The sequence below is a fragment of the Silene latifolia genome, chromosome 8, assembly GCF_048544455.1.
Source record: "Silene latifolia isolate original U9 population chromosome 8, ASM4854445v1, whole genome shotgun sequence".
NCBI lineage: Eukaryota > Viridiplantae > Streptophyta > Magnoliopsida > Caryophyllales > Caryophyllaceae > Silene > Silene latifolia.
The window spans coordinates 97,830,410-97,853,221 of NC_133533.1; the positions used below are offsets into that span (position 1 = coordinate 97,830,410).

Genomic DNA, 22,812 nt, shown 5'->3' on the forward strand with positions numbered 1-22,812 from the left:
TATCAAGCTATTACAAAAGTAGTAAAAAATAATTTACGAGATTTTCACGAGAAATTAAACTAATATATACTAAAAAAAGACATGATAAAGCATCACATTCCATTTGACATAATTTTTGCAAACCACGTCGTTATGCATTTATTTTATTTTATTTTAGCAAAAAAAGATAAATTGTTGTAAGAGTTTATAGGATTAAACACAATCATTAAAATTGGCTTTTCATTTTCAAACTAATTAAACAATCGTTAAACATCAAAATAAATACTAAATAAATTTTGAAATTTTATTGTTAGAATAAATTTTAGGGATAAAATAATATTTATTCTTTCAACGTTTACAATCCGCACCATATTCTTTCAACACAATGTTGACCGATTAATCTACCTTGAATTATACTCCCTCCTATTCACTATTATGTTTCACATTGTTTTTTGAGTAGTTTTTAAGAGAATTGAGATTTGTGGTGGAAAATAGAGGAAATGGAAAGTAAGAGAGAAAATATGGGGTCATAAGTCCTAAGAATCACAAATTATAGACTAATAAGAAAATTGGAAGATCTTAGTAAATTGGTCGTTGTAGAAAATGTGAAAGATGTTAGAGAATACGAGGGAGTAGTTCGCAAATAAAAATATAAAAATTTCTATTTTGAAAAATTATTTTTGGTTGAATTAATTACGTAGCTCAACTGTTTTTAATGAAAGAACAATAAAATAAAATAAATGACTGGAATGGAGGGAGTTTAATAAAAAAAAAACTTAAAAAAAATCAAAGACAACAACAACAATAATAACAATAATCGTGGTAAAACACTAATAAACGTAGCAATATTAGTGGCATTATACAAATATACGTATTGATTAATAGATTTTTTTTCTTACAAGACCTTTTTTACCTGTGCTACTAAGACAGCGGTCGATCCCAGCGCCCACGTAAACGAAACAGGTCAGATAAGTTTTATATCTATATGACTACCCGCTCACGGAGTTCACAAATCGTTTAAACATTAATTTTGAACCACACCAAAGCAGGCGCCGCAGACCAAGCCTTCGTGCCTACAATTCAGGAACCGCGTGAAGCATCTACCAGGAATAAGCCTGCAGGTACGCCCTACTTTATTTTTTCCAGCCTTTTGTAAAAACCGTATCAAAGAACCCTAGGACTGTACTGTCATGGTTGATTGAGAACAATGCAGTTGTGCCGAGGTCGAAATTGTATTATTTGAAGGGAAATAGTGATGTGCCCTTGAATGAAGGAAGGATTTCAAGTGACGGGATTAAGTGTAATTGTTGTCAAAAGTTGTTTAGTTTAACTGGTTTTCAGGCTCATGTTACTGGTAATAACATTTGTAGGCAAGCTGAGAATTTGTACTTAGGAAATGGGAAATCTTTGGTGAGTTGTCAGGTGGAGTTGATGAGAAAGAAGATTATGAGGTTCGATCAAGGACCAGAGGTCCGGGCTGCTGGAACCGGGTCTAGGTCTAAGTTTAGGTCGCTGGCGGGGTTGGTGTCTGAGAACTGTAATGACCATGTTTGCTCAATCTGTCATTATGGTGGTGACCTGATTTGTTGTGATAGATGCCCATCTTCGTTTCATGCAACCTTAATATTGAGGTGGGTTTTCTGTTGAGTTTATCTGTAATTTTCTAATTAATGTTGGGAAGATTTGCTGAGAATAATTCGGAGTTTGTCTGATCCGTCAAAAGAAATCTTGAAAATTTGCTTCATTTATTCTGATTTTGCACTATTTTAGAGCGATATCCGACACAATCTATGATGAGCAAACCTTCATGCATTGGCTAGATTAGACAGAAAATATGTTAAATTTTGTGTGATTTCCATTTACTGGTAAAAGATGGTGCAAAATCAGACTAATAAAGCAATTTGGGATGGTTTTGAAAAGGGTGGATCTTGAATTAATTATGTCCGAGATGAGATGAGTTTTGGATTATTGTTGGTAATTTTTTCTTAATGTTGTGTTAAAGTTATCTTTGGTACTGATATTCACCGTTCTTTTATAGAGCGTTCTGAAGTCGACGGTTTTGTCCATCTTTGTTCTTTGTGGGAATTGTGGTGACAGTCAATCTGATAAGATGGCATAACAGTTTGCTGATGATAGCCTTCTCCGTTGTCATCAATGTGAGCGTCAAAGGCGGTTCTAGGATTTGATGGAAGGGAGTGCGTAAAATTTTTTAATAATGAAAAGATCGAGCTATATGAAAAAAAATATTGTTTAGTTGGACAAAATGTATGATATATAACATTAAATAAAAATTGTTCAGTACAAGGATAGAACCCATGACCTCTAACTAAGAAATCGTCTTAATAAACACTAGACCCACATAACTAATGTGCTCATTTACTAAAGAATACTGTAATTATTTTTCATAAAAGGGGTGCGATGAACCCCCGCACCCAGCCAAAAACGCCACTGGTGAGCGTCAATGTAAGTTCTGCGGTTTTGGTATACACTTATTTTGGCAATGTTTACGATTGCTGTAAGTTTTCAGGCTTTTAATGCTTTTAAATTCTCTCTTGCAGTTCATGCTCACTGTAAGAAAGACTTGTGAGATACGAGTTTATAAATGAATTTATTCTCCTGGTTGTCATTATATTGATTTCTCCACGGCAATAGGTGCTATCGTACTCAAATTTGGTTTCAAGGAGTCATAGTAATTGTTTCACACCAATTAGCCATACCCTATTTTCTCCTTCATTTCTGCACCTTCGCCTCATCCGATCACTAATTCACTTATTATCATACTGGCAAGAAAAACTAAAAAGTGGTCAAGTATTTGGGACGCAGACTAGCAACTTTGTTGCAGGTGTAGGGGATGTTCGAATTGGATAAAGTGAAAGATAAGGTTTAATTTTAGTTTCTTTCTTTGGTTTTTGTGCATATAGCAAGGGATAGATGATCGGATGCAGCGAGTTATGGGAGTAAAATAACCTATAGCGACTGTTATAACATTATGCTGAGAGAATCGGTAACGTGCTTTTTTAATGGTGCAAACTTCGCAGATGAAAAAATAACGCAACGGAAGAAGGTGCATTCGGGTTCTTTGCGATTACCCATAAATCTATCGTTAAATCTATCGTGGATACATAAGCGTGGGTTTTGTGCAACTGTTAGGGTGGAATGATTTAGAAGGGAGTACTAAGTTGACATTTGGATATTTTTTGTGATTCCCTCATCCCAACTTGCATTTTACGGTATCTACAAACAGTTCAATAATTAAATTCCTAATTACACTAATGAACCTCTTATGAAGGAATAATTAGTTTGTGCTTACTCAAATGACGTGGTCGCACTTTCCTTTTACGGGTCATTTTGAAAGAATCACAGTGCCAGCAAATATGACAAGCTCACGAAGGTAGTAATTTAAACAGACAAAAATTTAACTCAAAAAAAGAGAGGAAATAGATAAAACAATATTTTATTCAAATGTCTGCAAAAAAAACAGACTAATGTAACCACACCCCTAATAACCAACCCACCTATCATTCTCCCAGTCGAGATGCGGGCGCATCTCGTAATAAACATTGTACGAAATCTCATCATATATTTCAAAAAAAATCTCATGATAACCTTCAACACCGGAAACATTTATAACTCGGCCGGTCCACCAACCATCGGTCACGAACACATCAACAAGATCGTAGAGACCATACTCGATCCTCGGAATAAAATGAGCCAATGGACGGATGTGCTCAACCGCAATCACATCTCTCAAAAGGCGAGAACCACTAGGTAACAAAAGCTGGTGAAATTGGACATAGACTTCCACATCACCCAACAAATAAAGTATGGTGGCAATAAAGTAGGAACCAATAAAACCCGGCTTGGGAAACATCACCTCCACTACGTCGCCAACAATGTTATGTGGTTGTGGGACTGTGTGGTGTACAGGGGTAAAAATAAATTGATAGTTTAAATTTTTTTCCTATTTGATCCATTTTCTAAAAAATAATAAACTAATACCGTCATGAAACCGTATAACCGTATCATATATACATTAAACAATTTCCAATAAACGGAAAACAATAGGCAAACAACCGTTACTTCTATTGTACCCATATAAAAACACAATATACAAGATTTTAGCTAGACCATAGCAAAATCAAACTAAAATTGGGCATCCAAAATAGACCAACACTATCGCACTTCTCAGTTTCTCAAATGACTGCACCAGTTTTTCATAAACCAACCGCTGGAAGAAAATACGTAATTGGACTTGTACTCTTTTCTGAAATGGTAATATATGTTGTAGAGATAACAAAATAAACCAAAACCTACAAAAAAAAAATAGGGGAATAGATAATTGACCAAACACCCTATACGAGTAATATAAATATCACTCCAAACACGCTTCAATACAAAACAAATTGAAGCCGAACCCAACCAAGTAACTAAAAACAAAAAAACCCGTGATTTCCACGGGTCCCAAAACTAGTTATTATTTTAAAGAGATTGTGAGAGGAAATGGAGAGAAAGGAAATGGAGAGGATCCATTTCCGTGAAGTAGTGGAGGTATGTGAACTAGATCTTGTACAAGAAGTGAGTGTTAAATGCATGAGGATCCTCTCCATTTCCTTTCTCTCAATTTCCTCTCTAAGATTCATATAATAATAGGTTTTATTCTACACCCATTTTCTCTTTATTTTCATGCATAAAATTGGAGCCTTTGGATGAAGCTAGAATACGATCCGGTCCGTTAAAAAGAAATGGACCATCCATTTCTTTTAAGAAATGGAGAGAACCTTGACTCGTGTTAAATACTTGTATTTGGTAGGCTATTAAATACTGGCCATTATTATATTTGCAAAATTGGCAGTGTGTGAACGTAATTGTGATGACCACCAACATTATGATTTTACCCTCTTGTCGGGATTAAGTTGTGAAACACGAGTGACTCCATTACTTTGATTGACATATGCTTCAAATTTTGAACTAATTGTTTTTTTTTTTTTTTTTTTTTTTGAGAAAAGATCATTATCATTAATAAAAAGTCATACGACATCTACAACATATGCCAAGCTCAATCGGATACAAATCGATTACAACCATAGGAAATAAATTCTTGTTCAAAGAATGAAACACTGCAACATAGTCTCTATCATCGATTCGCCGCAAAAGACTTTCATCCATAAGAGGGTCTCCGAATCTTCCTTGACGAGTATCCATTTCTTCTGACGTGATTGATTGTAGCCATAAATCGGGCAAAATATGTAAAACCATATAACGATCTATAACAACGCTGATCTTCTGCTGCCTTATTAGAAAACTGCAAACGAACCAGAAAACGAAAGCTCCCAAATTGAAAGAAGGACACCACTGATAGACGGGGACAGAGCCCTCAGAAAGAGAGACGAAACAAAAACGAAAGCGGAAATTAAACAAAAACATAAAGGAAACAAAGCGGAACACAGGAGGAAAAAAACGGAAGTCACCGCCTCCCTACCAACCCACAACACCGCCAGATCCAAGCACCACCCTGCCACACCACCTCAACAAACTCGTCCCATAAGACCCCAACAGCCCACATACACCACGCAGACCGAGAGGAACAGGAAGACCCGTACGATCCAGAACCGGGTGTGGGTAAGAAAAGGGAGGAGGGTTAATCAGAAGAGAGGAGACGGGTCGCCGGAGAAAAGTCTTGAGAGACCCCATCCCCGGCAACATGGTAGGGGGTTGATGGGTGGCGGTGGGAGGAAGGAGGAGAACGGCAACAGCAAAGGAAGAGGATTTAGGGTTTTGTTTTTTAAAGAGAAGGGAGAGAGAAAACTAGAGAGAGACTCGTATTTTGCACTAATTGTTGTTTTAGGTGGAAATATCTATTTTAAATAATAATAAATTATGTTAAATATATGGAGGAGGTAGAACTATGAATGCTTAACAAATAAATAATTAACTCTTTTCTCATCTACTTAATACTCCCTCCATACCACACCAATGGTAACATGGATTCACTTTTCTCCTCACAAAAAATGGGTCCATGTTACCATTGGTGTGGTATGGAGGGAGTATAAGGTAATATTGACATATTCTTGAGTGATTTCCGAATATAGTGTTGAAAATAAAAATAATTATTATTTTAGGCTAGGGTTTAATTTAATTCTCAATATAGTGTTCATGTAGGTTTGGATTACCTTCTAAACCAACATAAACACAATATTGGGAATTAAGTTTTAGTCAATCCTTCAAATTGGAAAGACATTACTTTTCATTAAATATTGGATTAATTAATGAGAATAATCCATACTATAGGTATCCTTCCTATAATACTCCAAACTATGTTTTAACCTGCTATAATCCTAACTATCCTACTCCCCTTCTCTGATTGCACTACATAATTTTGTTTACCTGTTGACACAGGTTATCTTCAATTTATTCCTCGTCTCCCCCCTCCCCCCCTCTTTTTTTTTTTTCCTTTTTCCTTTCTTTCTTTCTAGAATATTTTTCTTCTGGCCTTCTTCTTAATTGTTCTTTCTCCCATAATCACAAAGCCAGAAAGCCTCTAAACACAAACCCAAATCCATCGCCGCACTGCTCCTCCAACCCATCTCCAAATTACAGTAATTAAACTTGAAAAAATCACAAAAACCTAACAAGAAATGCCCCAATCTTGAAAGTTTTGAAGGTAATTAATAAGCAAAAATACACAGTACTACCTCCATCATCACAAAGCAATAAATAATCTTCACAAACCATGGCTACCCACACTTCATCAACACCACACGCTAAATTCACCACCATGACCACCATTTTGACAACCATGGATTTGCTCCTGCCCACCTTGAGCCACCGATAGCTGGTTCAACCAACACGCACAAACTTGGAATCGAAATCCGTGTATTGTCCCATAGCAATAATCCATGTCTCACCATCACAACACCAATGAACACCAATTTGACCCTTGATCCGCTCACCTCCATCCATCGAACACCAAGACTAGCAGCCGCTTGACAAGCACAACCAGTTTCCCCGTCTTAGGCAATCGAGCCGCATTCCAAACCACAATCGTCTGCGCACCACCCCTCCCAGAGCATCACCAAATGTTAATGAAGAATGGCGAAAATGGCGACAATTGAATTGGTTTAGGCGTTAAAATGAAGAAAATTGATGATGAAGATTGAAGGAGAATAAGGAGTGTTAAATTGTTAATATGTCTGAGTATTGAGTAAGTGAGAGAGTAAGAAAATAAAGAGATGTAACATCATTTAAACACAGGTTACCTGTTATTCAGGTAATCGGTCAGGTGGGTGTAATGTGGGAAGGAAGTACGATAGTTAGGATTATAGTGGGTTAAAACGTAGTTTGGAGTATTATAAGAAGGGTACCAATAGTATGGATTATTCCCATTAATTAATCCTTAAATATTTTCTATGTTTTTCATTTCATATTAGTTTATTTAATTAATAACTAGTATAGACCACGTGCTACAGCACGATAACTTTTAAATGTAATTGCTAGATATGTCTGCATTTAGAGTATTAGTTTCAACTCATTTTCAGTTTCGTGGGGATCATATTGATAAAATTTTACTATTTAAATAAATAAAATAGGAAAGTCGACACATTTAATCCGAATAAATTAATGAATTTTACTTGAATTACTTTGTCAACTTTATTCAAAAAATAAATATTATATTATTATATTCACTAAAGGCATAAATCTCGTGAGATTTATATCATCGGATCAAATATGTATTAACCGATGAAGGATGATAGTTATGGAGATGATTGCATAATAATTTTAGTGCGTAATTATGGAGATTGTATAATAATACCCTAGATTATCATAATATAGTGGGATGTACGTTTAACTACAATTTAGTGGGATGTTATCCATTCTCATTCACATTCTCAATTATTTAATATCCAAATAAATAGGCCCATATGAGGATTATTCAATTTAGGCGGGAAAACTACTAAGAGTTTTATTCTCTTAGTAGTAAGGGGGATGGTTCATTAATCAATTTATTTAAATGTTGTTCATAAAGAAACATAATTAAAAAATTAAGTATTAGTGTGTTTCAAATATATATGCAAAATATTTAAAATGATAAGTTTGTCTTGTTAAGAGAGTTATGCAAAATGTAAATTACAGAGGAGTTTAGTATGCTATGAATTAATTATGAAATTGGTTAACAAAATTTAGTTATATATTTATATTGCATAAGAGGGGCTAATGTCCAAATAACTTCATAAAAACATTAAACTATTATATTAGCAATAATAGTTAAAACTGTGTAAATAATATTTTATAAGTTTACATGAAATATGTTTAAAATAAGTTTACATGAAATAATAAATAATCCGTTAAATAGAAAATATGAAAACACATAAAAGAAAAAAAAAAGATTCTTTTTATATAAAGTAATGTAACTGTTATTAATAACTTTGTCTTTCAACACATTATTAAAAAAAATACCAAAAAAAAATTATAATGAAAAGCAAAGTTATTTCAATTTAAAGGTTTGTTTAAAACTTAATTCCTAATATAGTGTTGTTCTTGATTTCCTGGTTTGGAAGTTAATTCAAACCTACATGAACACCATATTGGGAATTAAGTTATAGCCAAGCCTAAAATGAGAATTATTTATATTATCAACATCATAATCGGAAATCACTAAAGAGTACTAAATCGTAGTAAAATTATACTGGTTATAGATATTAGTAAATCTTACATATTAGAGAATATTGTTATATTAGTATAGAATTATTAGGAGAATAATTATGTTAGAAAAGAGTATATTATACATATCGTAATATCTCTAGAATATTTTAGGAATATTCTTGGCTTGACGAAGGACAGGTGACTGGTCGGAGTTTGGTGATTGACGAGGGTTCTTGTATAGGGCGTTTGGGGATGAGGAAGATGATGGGTTGTGTTTGGGTTTTGTAGGTTATGAAACCTGTCATTTTTATTATTATTATTATTATTATTATTATTATTATTATTATTATTATTAATAGTAATAGTAATATTCCTAATTTAATAGAGGTGTTTTCTACGGGAGAGCATTGTATACCCTATGGTTTAAGGTAGTTATTTTCGGCAGGCGGTTGAAGCACGATATTGTGGCAGGCGGAAGGGTTTTGTGATGATCAGTTTTTAGGTTGATATCATGTAAAATAATATAATGATCTGCTTTATTATTTATGAAAATGGTTACATATGTAGTCGAGTGTCTTGTAGGGTACTACAAGAATATTCTTAAGATATTCTACAAATATTATCATATACATAACATACTCTTATCTAACATAATTATTATCCTAATAATTCTAGGGATAATTCACGTGGTACCCCTGAGGTTGGGCTTAATTCACGTGGTACTTCTTGTTTTAGGAATGTGCACATGGTACCCCTGAACTTTCGTTTTAGTGCACCATCTGCCCATTGCCCTTAACTCCGTCAAATATTGTAACGGCAATCAGATTTGGGGGAAAAATTAGTTAGAGCCAACAACTTTTTGAATTTTTAACTAACTACAATTTCCAATTAACTAATATGGCTTTCACCAAATAACCCTGAGGTTTGAGAAATGTTTACGAAATACCCCTGCAACCAGAAATACCTGTAACGGCTTCAAAAGTAGCCGTTGGACTGACTTATTATTGCATATAAAAAGAGAGTTTCTATTAAAATTGAAAGCACAAATTATTGAGGGACTCTTAAAACACTACTACAAACACATTCCTACTATAATGCAATCATCTAGTTCAAGATCTAATTTCAAAGGGGTGCAAATATATAACAAAAATTGCCCTAAATGCAAGAAGAGATTCAACATAAGGTCATCTGGACCTTTGGCGGCAAACCCTTTAATATTGTACTACAAATGGGATGAATGTGAATGCTTTCAATGGTGCAGACCAAAAAATGAAGACATTAATGCTTTGGTTGGAGAGGAAGCTGCACAATTTTATGATGTTATACAAGAGCTAAAGAAGAAATTGAAATAACAAACAACTAGCATTTGTGACTTAAAAAGAGAAATTGTAGATTTAGCTAAAATGTTTCAATTTAGTTTGAAAACATTCATAATAATGTATATGTTTTTATTCTATATTATAATGATGTAAGTGTACTAGCATTGTGATATTAAAAATGAAGATTTCTAAAACCTAAAACAACTTTCATCCTACCATTTATAAACCTGGCTCTAACTAATTTCTGGTTACAGGGGTATTTCGTGCACATTTCTCAAACCTCAGGGGTATTTGGTGAAAGTCATATTAATTAGTTATAGTTAGTTGGAGATTGTAGTTAGTTGGAAATTCAAAAAGTTGTTGGCTCTAACTAATTTTTCTCCCAAACCTGGTTGTCGTTACATTATTTGACGGAGTTAAGGGCAAAGGGCAGATGGTGCACTAAAACGAAAGTTCAGGAGTACCATGTGCACATTCCTAAAACCAGGGGTACCACGTGAATTAAGCCAAACATCAGGAGTATCATGTGAATTATCCCATAATTCTATCCTAATATAACAATATTCTCCATAAAATAAAATTTATCTACCCTACTCTGTTCTTCAAGTTGGTGTGCCTCCGCCGATGTTGTTGAGTTGATTGTGTTCATGCCGGCACCGTCATCACTGTAGGCACGTAATATTTATATAAATGTCACGTCGGATGTCAAAGTCAAATTGTTGACCCGTAAAATATTTGTTGTAAACTAAACTAGTTAGTTTGGGTGAAATCTAATCAAATAATACATTTTAATTAATTTAGTCGAGTTCGTTTTATCAAAGTGATAAAACCCGACAAAATGAGTCAGATCTGCTACAATAGACAAAATAGACTTCCAAGTCCAAGCCCGCTAGTGAGAAAGGGTTAGAGATCAATTCTCTATAAATAGAGACCTCAACTTCATTTACAATCAAGGAAGGAAAAATTAGAGGAGAAAATTAAACGTAAGACCTAGATCGAGAATTCTCAAATTCTCTCTAGAAATCAAAGAGTTCCTTCAAAGTTCCATCAAATCTCGAGATTGACTCATTCTCCAAGGATCCCGACGTCAAGCACTTCAAATCATCGTGCAGCTAGTCATCTAGAAGAGCAAATCATCAAAGGAGAGCAAGTCCATCAACTACCATCCCTCAAATCAAATCGACAACGGAGATCAAGTCAAGCGACCCTCCTCAATCAAATCAATCATTTCTTCAAGTCCCGACGTCAAGCACTCGGAATCGTTCAGTCAGAGGCGAAGAAAACAGCACACATCAAATGAGAATTAAAGTCATTGAGACCCTCCTTTAACATCGTCATCCAAATTACGTGGAGATCGAATCAGCGGATTACATTAGAGATTGTACCCGAAATATTCAAATTAATAAAAATTTACTTTGTTACATTTTTTTTGTGTTTTCTCTAATTTTTGCAGACTTAACACAAATTTGTTGCTACAATCACACTTGTCGTTGTCCATAGTTGCTAAAACAACCTCTTTGCCATGTTGCTTCGGTAACCGCCACCATTCTAAACCTCCGCCACGTCCTGTCATCGCCTTTTCCTTATTGTCTGTCTCGGATTCGTCTTTGCAACCACCCATGCCTAATGGGCCGGGTACTATGACATCGTCGCCTATACCAGTCGCCGTAACCGGATCAAAAAGCCTGGACTTGCGTGTTTTTTTTACTCGTTTTTATTTTATTTTAGATGTACTACTGTTGAGTTTGCTTCGACTCTCACAGTTCCGGTGTTTCACGAGTTGCTACAGCCCTCGTACACCATGATTTATTTTCTGTTTTATTTTTCATTATCGGCATTTCATGAGTTGCTACGACCCTTGTGCACTTTGACATTTTAGTTTTGTGTCTCACGAGTTACTACGGCCCTCGTGCACAATTAGTATTATTATTGTTGTTACTAGGAACTAGTGTAGATACCGCACATTTGAGGTATGTATAAAGTTTTGTTTTTTTGTTATTATTTTAAAATTTTAAATCGGTACGTCATTAATTAATTTGTTATATACCTCACTGTATTTCGATATGAGAAAAAAAATGAATTGTGATCTAATAAAGAGAATTTAGTAAAGTTATAAAATGTGTGTAATGAATTTTTTTCTTTAACATAAAACCAAGGGTTTTTTTGTCAGAAACCACATTTTATTTAGGGTCATTTGTGAACAACTACCTTTCATTTTATTTTTGGTTTTCAACTACCTTTCATTTCTTCATTTTGCGAAAGACTACAAAAAATCCACTTTCGGCAAAAAATAGTCAACTTTCCGGCGTTGACTTGCTCTTTTCTCCCTTTTTCACACATACAACCTATATTTCTCCCTTTGTTCACCCAATAAAATTCGAAAAAGCTCATCTCCATGCTCAACACCTTATCAAAAGTTTGTTCAAAGCAATACCAACGCATCAACCATCTCAATCTCCATCTCCATCTCCGTCCTCACCTTTACTACCACTTTCACATTCACCCTTACATTTCAACAACCTTATATACTACTCATGATTCATCAATCTACTGTCCATCTAAGTCATATTAAAGTACATTATTTCTCTCTTTATGGTAAGATGATCGGTATAAGAAAACTAATGAGATAGTAGCACACAAGTGATCCTAAGAATGAATCCATGTTTTTTTTTCGAATAGTTAACACTAGGAGTTAATTTTGCCAACAAGGTCATAATAGATCATTATTGTTAAAGAATTATTTATCATGTTAAGATTAATATCAGTGATGATTTTGTTTCAGTGATTAGGACTTTGCTTCGGGTAAGAGATAGACAAATTGAGGTGATTAATGTTGGGTTTAATCAATCTTTATCATCGATTATTAGGGTTATGAAGTAAAGAGTTAGATTCAACATGAAATAGTAAGTCAATGCCAGAAAGTTGACTTTTTTTTGCCATAAGTGGATTTTTGGTAGTCTTTCGCAAAATGAAGAAATGAAAGGTAGTTGAAAGCCAAAAATAAAATGAAAGGTAGTTGTTTACAAATGACCATAAATAAAAGGTAGTTTCTAACAAAAAACCCTAAAACTAATGATTACAAATGAAGTAATTTTTTTCAAATTATGTTAAGGATTTTTTTTTTTTTTTTTTTTTTTTTTGCGACAAAGCTAATAATATCAGTTTAATGTTTTGTTTTACAAAATGTGTCCAGTCATTCTCTAATATATAATAATACATAAAAGAAAATTAGAAATTTACAGTTTGTAAAATTATAGTGCATTTATCTTATTATAATTAAAATATTATAATTTAGATTTTTAAAAAAATATTATTATTTGATTAAAATATTATATTTTTATGAAATGATAATAATCTAAAGAAGGAGGTCTTTTTGTTTCCTTATTTAGCTTGATGCCTTTTGGTGATAAAACTTTGAAGACTTTTATTCTCTTAGTATATAGAAGAATGACTTTTATAATGGCAAGATCAAGACAAGCGCAAGGCACCACGTCCGGTTAGACTGTCAATAAAGGTCAACTTCGCTCATCTCAAACGACATCATTAACTATTTTTTCATATAGTCAAGCGTCCGTTAATTACCGTTTTTGACTGAGAGGATGTATTAGAGAATAATTATGTTAGGTAAGAGTATACTAGTATTCAAGAGTATAAAACATTGCGAGTATTTGTTTACTTATTTATCTGTGGATTGTGGGTACATCAATTTATTTGTTTACATTTTTATATTGAGATTACTTTTTAAAGTTAATTTTATCACCTATATAACCCATTATTTACTTTTCACTCAATAACATTACTTACAAACCGTCCCCTCCTCTCTCGCTCTTTAATCTTTATGTGTAAACAAAGGTAAATAAGTAATCGAGACGGAGGGAGTAGTCTTTTAGTGATTCTATACTTAAAATTATTCCTTACCATCTTATCTCATGTGCATTCTTATAATCTTATATTCACCATCTTTCCAACTCTTTCCCACTATATATTTTCCGGATTCGTAAATATCGACGACGTTTTAGTAAACGTCGACGACGTTTTTAAAAAAAAAGACGACAATGCCCCTACTATCTCACTAACCCTTCACCAATTCTCTCTATTCTCTCTAACTCAAAACAACTAAAAATCAACCTTCCACCAACACCACTACCACACCCCCGCCGCAACCACCACGCCATCGCTACCACCACGCCCGCCGCCGACACCACCCCCTGCCGCCGACACCACGCCCTGCCTTGTGCTACATAGAAAGGTAAGTGGCGTTTTTTTTTTTTGGTTAAATTAGTTTAGAAATTGAAAGTAATTGAATTAAACTATGAAATTAAATAGTTTTCTTTCCTTTATTGTTATTGTTAATCGATTAAATTGATTGGATTTTGTTTTAGAATTGAAATTAGGTTATGTGTTAGCTTTTTATTAAAATTAATTGAATTAGTTTAGAATTTGTTAGTTTTTCTATTAAAATTCATGTTAATTAGTTGTTATTATGTAAATTTTGGTATTGTTATATGTTGTTTGCGAAATATAGTTGATTGGGATTGATTTTTGAGTCGAAATTTGTTGTTGTTAATCGGATTGGGAGTGAATTTGAACGGTTTTAAGATAAACCACGGCCAAACGTTGGAAATGGTTGTTGGCCGTGGGTGTAACGTTGGAAAGCAACGTTCATCCGTGGGGTCAACGTAGGAATTGGATGTTTGGCTGCGGTCAAACGTTTAATTCTCACGTTTGACCGTGGTCAAACGTTGGAAATAATTGTTTGGCCGTGGTCAAACATCCATTTTCATTGTTTGGCCGTGGTAAAAAAAAAAAAAAAAGTTTGCCCGCGGTAAAAAAAAAAAAAATGTTTAGCCACCGTCAACTAAGGGATTTTTTTGTTCAGCCGCGGTCAAAGAAGGGGTTTGTTTTGTTAGTCCGCGGTAAATGAATTTTTTTTTTTTTAAAACCGTGTTTTATGCTATTATTTGCCGATTTTTGTTACTTTATATGATATTTAGTCGATTAACGTGTTTTCTAACAACTTCCAATTTCCTAATGCAGGTGGCAGATCGAAATGAGAGAGGAAAGGCAATCATGAATGCTCCGGCTCCGCCTAACATACACGACCGTACCGCTGGGCGTAATGTTACGGGCTCGAAGCGTTGTTTGTGAGTTAAGCAGGCCCACAAGCAGCCACCCCCACTTCGAGAGACGTCTGGAATGGTTATGATGCCTACTCCCGGTCACGTCGTTAGCGAGTCGGAGGAGGCGAGGTCTCGGGAGGTTGCTGGTAGTTACCAGCATGATAGAGAGGATGAGCCGTCGGATGACGGTTCTGGGGAGGAGGAGGAGGATGCTGGAGAGTATGTGGTCCAACCGAACCCGGCACCGCCGAGAGTGTTGAGTCTGAAGTTGGGCCGGGATAGTAGAGGACGTTATTCGAGTGTTAGAGAGTCCTCTAGCACCGATAGGTCGAGGAGGCCGAGTAGGGATAGTTCTTGGATCCTGAGAGAGCCCGTTCCTGGTGGTCCTAGGAACATTAGCACCCTACGGAGTTTTGGTGGTCACGTTGCGTTCAACAGTTGGTCGGACCCTAACCCGGAGAATATGAGGTCGTGGATCAAGCTCTACGAGAGGCCGAAAGCTGCGAGGGAGATTAGGCACATGGTTCTCACTGAGGGTGTTGCAGCTAGGGTACAAGCGAGCGGTCTTGGGGTTTTGAAGGAGTGTTTTACCACCGGTCTAGATGATAACCTCCTTAGTGCTTTTATCGAGAGGTGGCACCCGGATACTAACACTTTCCATATGCCTTTTGGAGAGATTAGTATCATGCTCCATGATGTCCAGCATATTCTTGGGATACCTGTTAGTGGTGATCGGGTTCTTGTGGCCGGTTCGGGCGAGGATGATGACAGTGGTTTGCGGGGCAAGATTGCGAGGTTTTATGGAGTTCCTGAGTCCGATGTTGCACCACCGCTCTACAAGAATGGCGGTATACTAACATCGGAGTTGAGGCAGGTTGTTTACCTAGGGAACGAGCATGACTCGTTACGGGCTTACCTCTTGATGTTACTGGGTCATACTCTTTTCATGGATAAGAGTGGTGAAAGGGTGTCCGCTCAGTTGTTGCCCTTGTTTGATAGTCTTGAGCGGGTCGGTTCATATGCTTGGGGTGCGGCTTGTTTGGCTTACTTGTACCGACAGCTAGGGATAGCATCGCGCCGAGATAGTGCTGGTGTTAGTGGGTGTGTACCGTTACTACAGGCGTGGATATACGAGTACTTTCCCAGGTTCCGACCCGGTGTTGGATTCTTTTTTGAGGACCGTCCTCTTGTTGAGGCTTGGGCCACCTTACCTCGGAGTAAGGGCGAGTCTCGTACTTTTCAGTTGTATCGTCATAGTTTGGACGATCTTAGGTCAGAGCATGTCCGATGGTTGCCTTACGGGAACCGTCCTCAGGGAGCTTGCAGAGTATCGCTTTACTCGGGTTTTATCATACATCTTGATATAGTAGAGCCGTACCAGCCGGATCGGTGCATGCGTCAGTTTGGGTACCGTCAGGATGTCCCGGTCTCGATGCCTATTGCGGTGAATGAGTCTCGGCCAGTGAACGGGACTTACAGGCTGGATTTCGGGCAAGAGCCCGATAGGACATGGATGTCCGAGATATCCATCACACACCTCCGAAACCTGTCAAAGAAGGCATATATGCCTTTCGAGTGTACTAAGGGATACATGTCTTGGTATGCAGACCATTCACACCCCTACCTTTATCCCCCCTCACACCGCGTCCATTTTCGGCCTTTCGAGTTTCATGAGGAGCCGGAAGTCGCCCTAGCTGTTAGTCGTAAGTTGAAGAATGTCTTCCGGCAAGCTGATGAGGAGGCCGAGAGAGAGACTCTAGAGGATTTGTTTGCGGGGATGCGTCCTTACTATGAAGACGTGTATGATGACTAGTTTGTTTTTATTTTCTTATGTTTTTCTATTTGTTTGGATTATGTTTGTTTGGATTATGTTTGTATGGTTTTTTTAGTATCTTTCTATGGATAAATTTTATGTTTTATTTTTATTTTCAGATGTTTGTCTTATTGTTTGGAGACGGTATTTAATTAAATACAACGATATTTAATTAAATGACTTTAAACGTAATTTAACATAATTTAATTAAAACATTCATTAATTGAAATACAACGACATTACATAAACCACTTAAAATATAATTAAAACATAAACCACTTAAAACATAAATTCAAAACAAACAACAACACCCCATACCCTAAACCCTAAACCCTAAACCCTAAACCCCAAACCCCAAACCCTAAACCCTAAACCCTAAACCCCAAACCCTAAACCCCAAACCATAAACGATTATTACTTAAAACATAACATAATTAAATAACTATCGAACTTAATTATCTTCCGATGATGAAGACGACGATTCCTTATCTTCTTCATGATCATGAACCTCAATTTCTTCAGGTTGGGTAGACATATATTCAGTCAACAAATCATTCAAGTAGAGATAAAGAATTCCTTGCCCCGGCACTCTACCAGCACATAAGTCTGATAGTCTTGGGTAATCGATCACGGTGAGGATGCGCTCAAAATATGTAAAGAGATCACTTCGTAACCTGCGAAACTCCCACATCTTCTCGGTTAATGCTTCATCGTAGACAACCTCATCTCAGAATCGCTGGAGTTAGCACATCTTCTCGGTTTCCTTGTAAAATTATACAAAGGCTACCAATTGGAGGCTCTTCAAGCATGTGCCATACAGTGGCACTGGGAACCACTGATTCAAGACGCTCAATTAGAATTGGTAAATTTTGAACAATTAGATCGATTCTTATTTGATAAACTCTGGTTTTTTGTGCATTTGTGAGAACCATTTTAGTATTGTATGTTGTGAATAGAATTGGATGTTGTGAATAGAATTGGATGTTGTGATTAGAATTGGATGTTGTGATTGAAATTGACATAGAATGGCCTATTTATAAGCTAGTAATTGTAACGGCTATTTATTAATTGTAACGGCTATTTTTGAATAATAACGGTAACATTTGAATTATAACGATGATTTTGAATTATAACGGTTATTTTGAATTATAACGGTAACATTTGAATTATAACGGTAACATTTGAATTATAACGGTAACATTTGAATTATAACGGTGATTTTGAATTATAACGGTTATTTTGAATTATAACGGTAACATTTGAATTATAACGGTAACATTTGAATTCCAGAAATTTCAGAAATTAGTGATTGTTATGATTTTCAATAATATATTACATTACACAAGTGAATTTAATAGTTTTTTCATTCCGAACAACTACTAACTGAGATAACTGTCGCACTATCAGAGACCTGACTTCTACGACGTCTTCTCGGAGTTTCTAACATGAACGCTTGCCAAATCTCAATGTTATGTTGGTACAAAGTCTCTAGGTGAACAACACTGGGATCTCGGAAGGTCAACCAAGCGGGATCAAGTGGCGGCATAGGGAGACTCTCAAGGGGGCTGCTAGAATGCAACCGCATCCAATGGCTATGATGTAGGACAAACCACAAAATACCACACGGTAGTCGGCCTTCAACTCGGGTCTTCAATGGCATGATAGTTTTGCAACTTCCTTCCCAAACATTCTTCCCGTCTCGCAGTGTATGACCAATCACACATATCGTCCAGTTGAACATCGTTGCAAAAACTAGCAAATCGTCGCTACACATCCAATGGTCCCCGCCACAACTAATCTGCTGAAAAAACTCAACTCGTCGAAGTGCTAAATCCAACCCGACATACCGAGTGGTGATTGAAAACCTCCATATAACTCTGCGTAGATAGAGTCGGTCCTCATCTCCCTCGAACACCATTCCCGCATAACTATATAATCTGTCTCTTGGCCTCGGCCAAGGCGTGCGATATTACCCGGAATCCACAATGACCGTCATCTCCAACATCCACCCAACCATCGAAGTGGCCCCACAAAACCTCAGGTATACCCCACCGTTTGACCCATGTTGATATAAATCCAATGGTAAAGTTCCTTCCCAAAGGAGCACCGGGAGTTCCTGATTCGAAATCACCAATTCTTTGTTGAACCTCTCGCATTTGTTGAACAAAGTGAGTACTTGGTGTCCCGAACTTCCTTTCTGCATGCTCAAAACCCGACTTATTTCTAGTGGTTGAACCTCTTGGACGACCTTTCGGGTGCTCATTAATAGGGGGTGGCAAAATCTCTTGGTCCTCCGGGTGCTGGAAATCACGCAACAAGTCTATGGCCGCCCTTAGTTTAACCGGGTCACTGTGCCTCATATCATCCACTAATTCCTCCCATAAATCACCGTCATTTTTCGGCATTTGTTGAGGAATATCATACACCAATGTCTTCCAAAAGACATGAATATCCTCGAGATGGACCCTCCTACCTTTTCCGTGCAAAGATACCAAATTGCATGCACAAGGTAATCCATGAGTCGTTCGCATCACGTGTCGGCATCGATCATTCAATCCGATACCCAAACTAAGGCCTCTAGTAAGTTCTTTCTCCATTAACTCTATGGCCTTAGTAGACACGTTTCCTTGCAATAAGGAGAAAGTACGAGATGTTCTCCTTGGTTTACTTATTTCATCTTCGAGTTCTTTCTTAATCTTCGAGTGTTGACTTTCAAGCATGCCGTGGATACGGGACCACATGGAGTCAAGTGTGAGATGCTTTGACTTCAACCAAGCCTTCAATAGAGAATGTGCTGACTCAACACGGGAAGTTGCCGTGTTACCAAAATGTAAGACCTCGTTTGTATAGCATAAAACGAACTTCCCTGCGTGTTGACCCCAAGTTGTCCGTACATAATCCACCATTTGTGGCCACTTACGTTGGAAACACCGCCACGCACGCCGAAACGATTCCTCGGAATCGAATTGATCACCCTAAACCAACCATCTTCATCATTTGAGATGACAAATTTCCTCATACTTTCGCTTTTGAATGTTGTCAAGGCTTTTGCATTGACGGCTTTGTTCACATGCTATCTACACAACAAATGCTCACCGGGAAATACTTGCTCAAGAGCGCTGATCAAACCCAATTCCCAGGTCGGTGACAAATACAAATAGGGGACGAACTCCGGTGGCATCTAAAATCGCAGCTAACTTTCTCAACAGCCACTTGTAATTCACGTCAGACTCGGTAGGAATCATCGCACATGCAATTAAGAAGGACGATCCCGTGGGTGTCACACCAACCATCTCAATGAGTGGAAAATGTTGGTTTTATAAGTCGAATCCATGAGGACCACATAAGGATAAGCCCGGAACAACTTAATCGCTTCAGGATGAGCCATGAAAATGTGAGTCAACTCTTTTGACTCCTCGGAATCAATCTCGTAGAAGTGGACGTATTTCGCTGCCACCGCTAGAGCCAACATTTGCTGAGCGGTGTTTCTTTCACCCATTTCTTCTTTCTTAATTTTCCTTGTTTCATTATACAGTTGGGTGCTTGACGGTTGAGGTTTATCGGGGGATCTCAAATGAAGACCATTTTTAATATCCCTCGGTTGAACCCCGGGCAATGTTTGTTGCCTAACATATGCCTTCTCTTCCGCGTCCAATCCCGCAAAGTGCCGATCCCCGTCCTTATAAACGGCTACGTTGTGGTTGTGTAGTCCACCACCCTCGGAGGTTAGAATATTCCACACCACCGTCTCTTTATCATTTTTAGACACGAAATTTTGAACGGCACGAATACGAAACTTGCATGAACACTTCTGCGACCTCCTTGGCTTTTCAAGATCGTCCGTTTCTTTTGGTTTACCATGTCTTTTACATCGAAAATAACTTGCCAACAACCCGTTCTTTTTCCTATTTTTAGCTCCGTTATTTGCTTTAACCAAAGCAAACCCATTCTCGAATGCGATTTTCTGAGCCCAATTGAAAGCTTCGTCACGCGTTTCAAAATCTATAGTAGTCTCGAACAACGGGTTGTAATCAATTGGATTATCGCCAAAATCCTCCCACGATTCCTGTTACAAGCAATAACGACTATAGTAAGACAATAAAAAGGAATCATATACTACATAAATTGCGTAAAACGAAAGAAAAACATGTAAAAACGACTTATTCATGCCTAAAACACGAGACCCAACAAACGATCGCGCCAAACATTACTTTCTATCGATCAACCGCGGACGAACAACGAAAACCAACTTTAATCCACGGCCAAACAATGAAAATCAACATTTGACCACGGCCAAACAATGAAATCCAACGTTTGACCACGGCCAAACATTGAATTCCAACATTTGACCACGGCCAAACATTGGAATCCAACGTTGGACCATGGCCAAACGTGGGAATCAAACGTTGGACCATGGCCAAACGTGGAATTCCTTTGTTTGGTCCGTGGCAAACGTTGGTTTCAACGCGTTGGGCCGTGGTCCTAACGTTGGTTTCCAACTTTGGCCATGGTTCATCTTTCGGGGGACATTTTTCAGATTACGCAACAAATTCAAACATTCCCTACTACTAAGTCAATACGTCAATTAATTCAACTATCGAATAGAATGAACGATGCGCAAAAAAAATTTGAAAAATTAAGCAAATGATTAAGTTGTTTACGTACCGTTGAATCGAGATTAGACATATTGTTAATTGTTGTTGTTGTTTGTTTTGAATTTAGTTGAGTTTGAGAGAATTTTTTTTAGAGAGATAAAGTCATAAGGGCAGTCATCGTCTTTTTTATGAAAAACGTCGTCGATATTTACTAAAACGTCGTCGATATAAATCAGCCCCCTATATTTTACTCATACATAATTAACTTCATATAAAACGGTCTTCAAAGAAACTTTACCGCTATCTAAAACTCCAACATTTCCATGCAATTGCCTTTATTATGTCACATGCAACCTTTGATGCTTTGAAATACTACTAATCTCTTATCCAGAGTATATTATATAAGTGGGTGTGAACGCATGCATGGACCATGGTTGTATTATTTTTTGGTGTTAAAACTTTTAAAAGTAGTAGTTTACTAGTTTAGTGACACAGTTCAAGTGTTTAAGATTGGATTCTCTATTGTGGGGCTGTCATTTTATTTGTATTTTCTGCGTCGTAACTTTGTCGTTTTGTGAGATACAAGGAAAAACAAAGGAAGATGTACGAAAGGCGAAGGGCGACTTTTTCGTGTTGACGTGGTTGACTACGACCTGTGATAAGGTGAGTTATACGTAGAGGTGGCAAACGGGTCAATCAGATCAGTTTCGGTTTGGGTTCTTTCGGATCGGGTTATTTCGGTTTATCTTTTTTTTCGATTTCAGTTCGATTCAACTCAGGTTGGATTCAGTTTTCACTTTTAATCGGTTGTAGATATTTCGGATCGGTTCGATTTGAAAGGGTCAATATCGGTGCAAATAAAGTTCGAGTCGGGTTAATATCAAAGCAGATGAGATTCGAGTCAGGTCATAATCGGATCGGATGTCAGGGGATTAGGTCTTTATTCAAAACATTGGATATAATACTAATAATGTTTTTAAAAAAGCAACAAATAATTTTTTTTGTATAACTACGATATAATATTAATTCATTGACGTCAAATGGGTGACACTCATGTACAAAAAGACACCCTAGATGTGACGCCTAGGTACATTCGGGTCATTTCGGTTTCAATGTTGGGTTTCATCATCAATGTACGGGTTGAAATCGGTTCGGTGTATATCGGTTCGGATTAAAACAATTCGAGTTGAAACAGTTCGTTTCATTCGATTTTGGGTCTATTTCGGATATTACAAATTCGGTTCGATTTCGAATCAATTCAGTCGATTCGAGTTTCGGGTGAAGTTCGATTATACCTTTCGGGTGTACGGTCAGGTGTCGATTCAGGTATTTTCGATCGGTTTTTC

General features: G+C 36.9%; 2 protein-coding genes across 2 annotated transcripts; both read right to left on the reverse strand.

Moving 5' to 3' along the window:
* Positions 1-18,799: 18,799 nt before the first annotated feature.
* On the reverse strand, positions 18,800-19,777 carry LOC141595567 (uncharacterized). The gene has a single exon (XM_074415534.1). The coding sequence runs from the start codon at positions 19,775-19,777 to the stop codon at positions 18,800-18,802; it is 978 nt and encodes a 325-aa protein (XP_074271635.1).
* A 374-nt stretch (positions 19,778-20,151) lies between these two features.
* Positions 20,152-21,557, reverse strand: LOC141595568 (uncharacterized). The gene is made up of 2 exons (XM_074415535.1): positions 21,537-21,557; positions 20,152-20,937 (listed from the first exon to the last, which is right to left on the reverse strand). The coding sequence occupies exons 1-2, from the start codon at positions 21,555-21,557 to the stop codon at positions 20,152-20,154; spliced, it is 807 nt and encodes a 268-aa protein (XP_074271636.1).
* Between the last annotated feature and the right edge of the window lie 1,255 nt (positions 21,558-22,812).

Bases quoted from the DNA above. Each gene is read 5' to 3' on its own strand.
- LOC141595567 (XM_074415534.1), bottom strand. From the start codon at position 19,777: ATGGTGGATTATGTACGGACAACTTGGGGTCAACACGCAGGGAAGTTC.
- LOC141595568 (XM_074415535.1), bottom strand. From the start codon at position 21,557: ATGTCTAATCTCGATTCAACG. The intron at 20,938-21,536 runs GTACGTAAACAA...TGCTTGTAACAG, and splicing joins TGTCTAATCTCGATTCAACG to GAATCGTGGGAGGATTTTGG.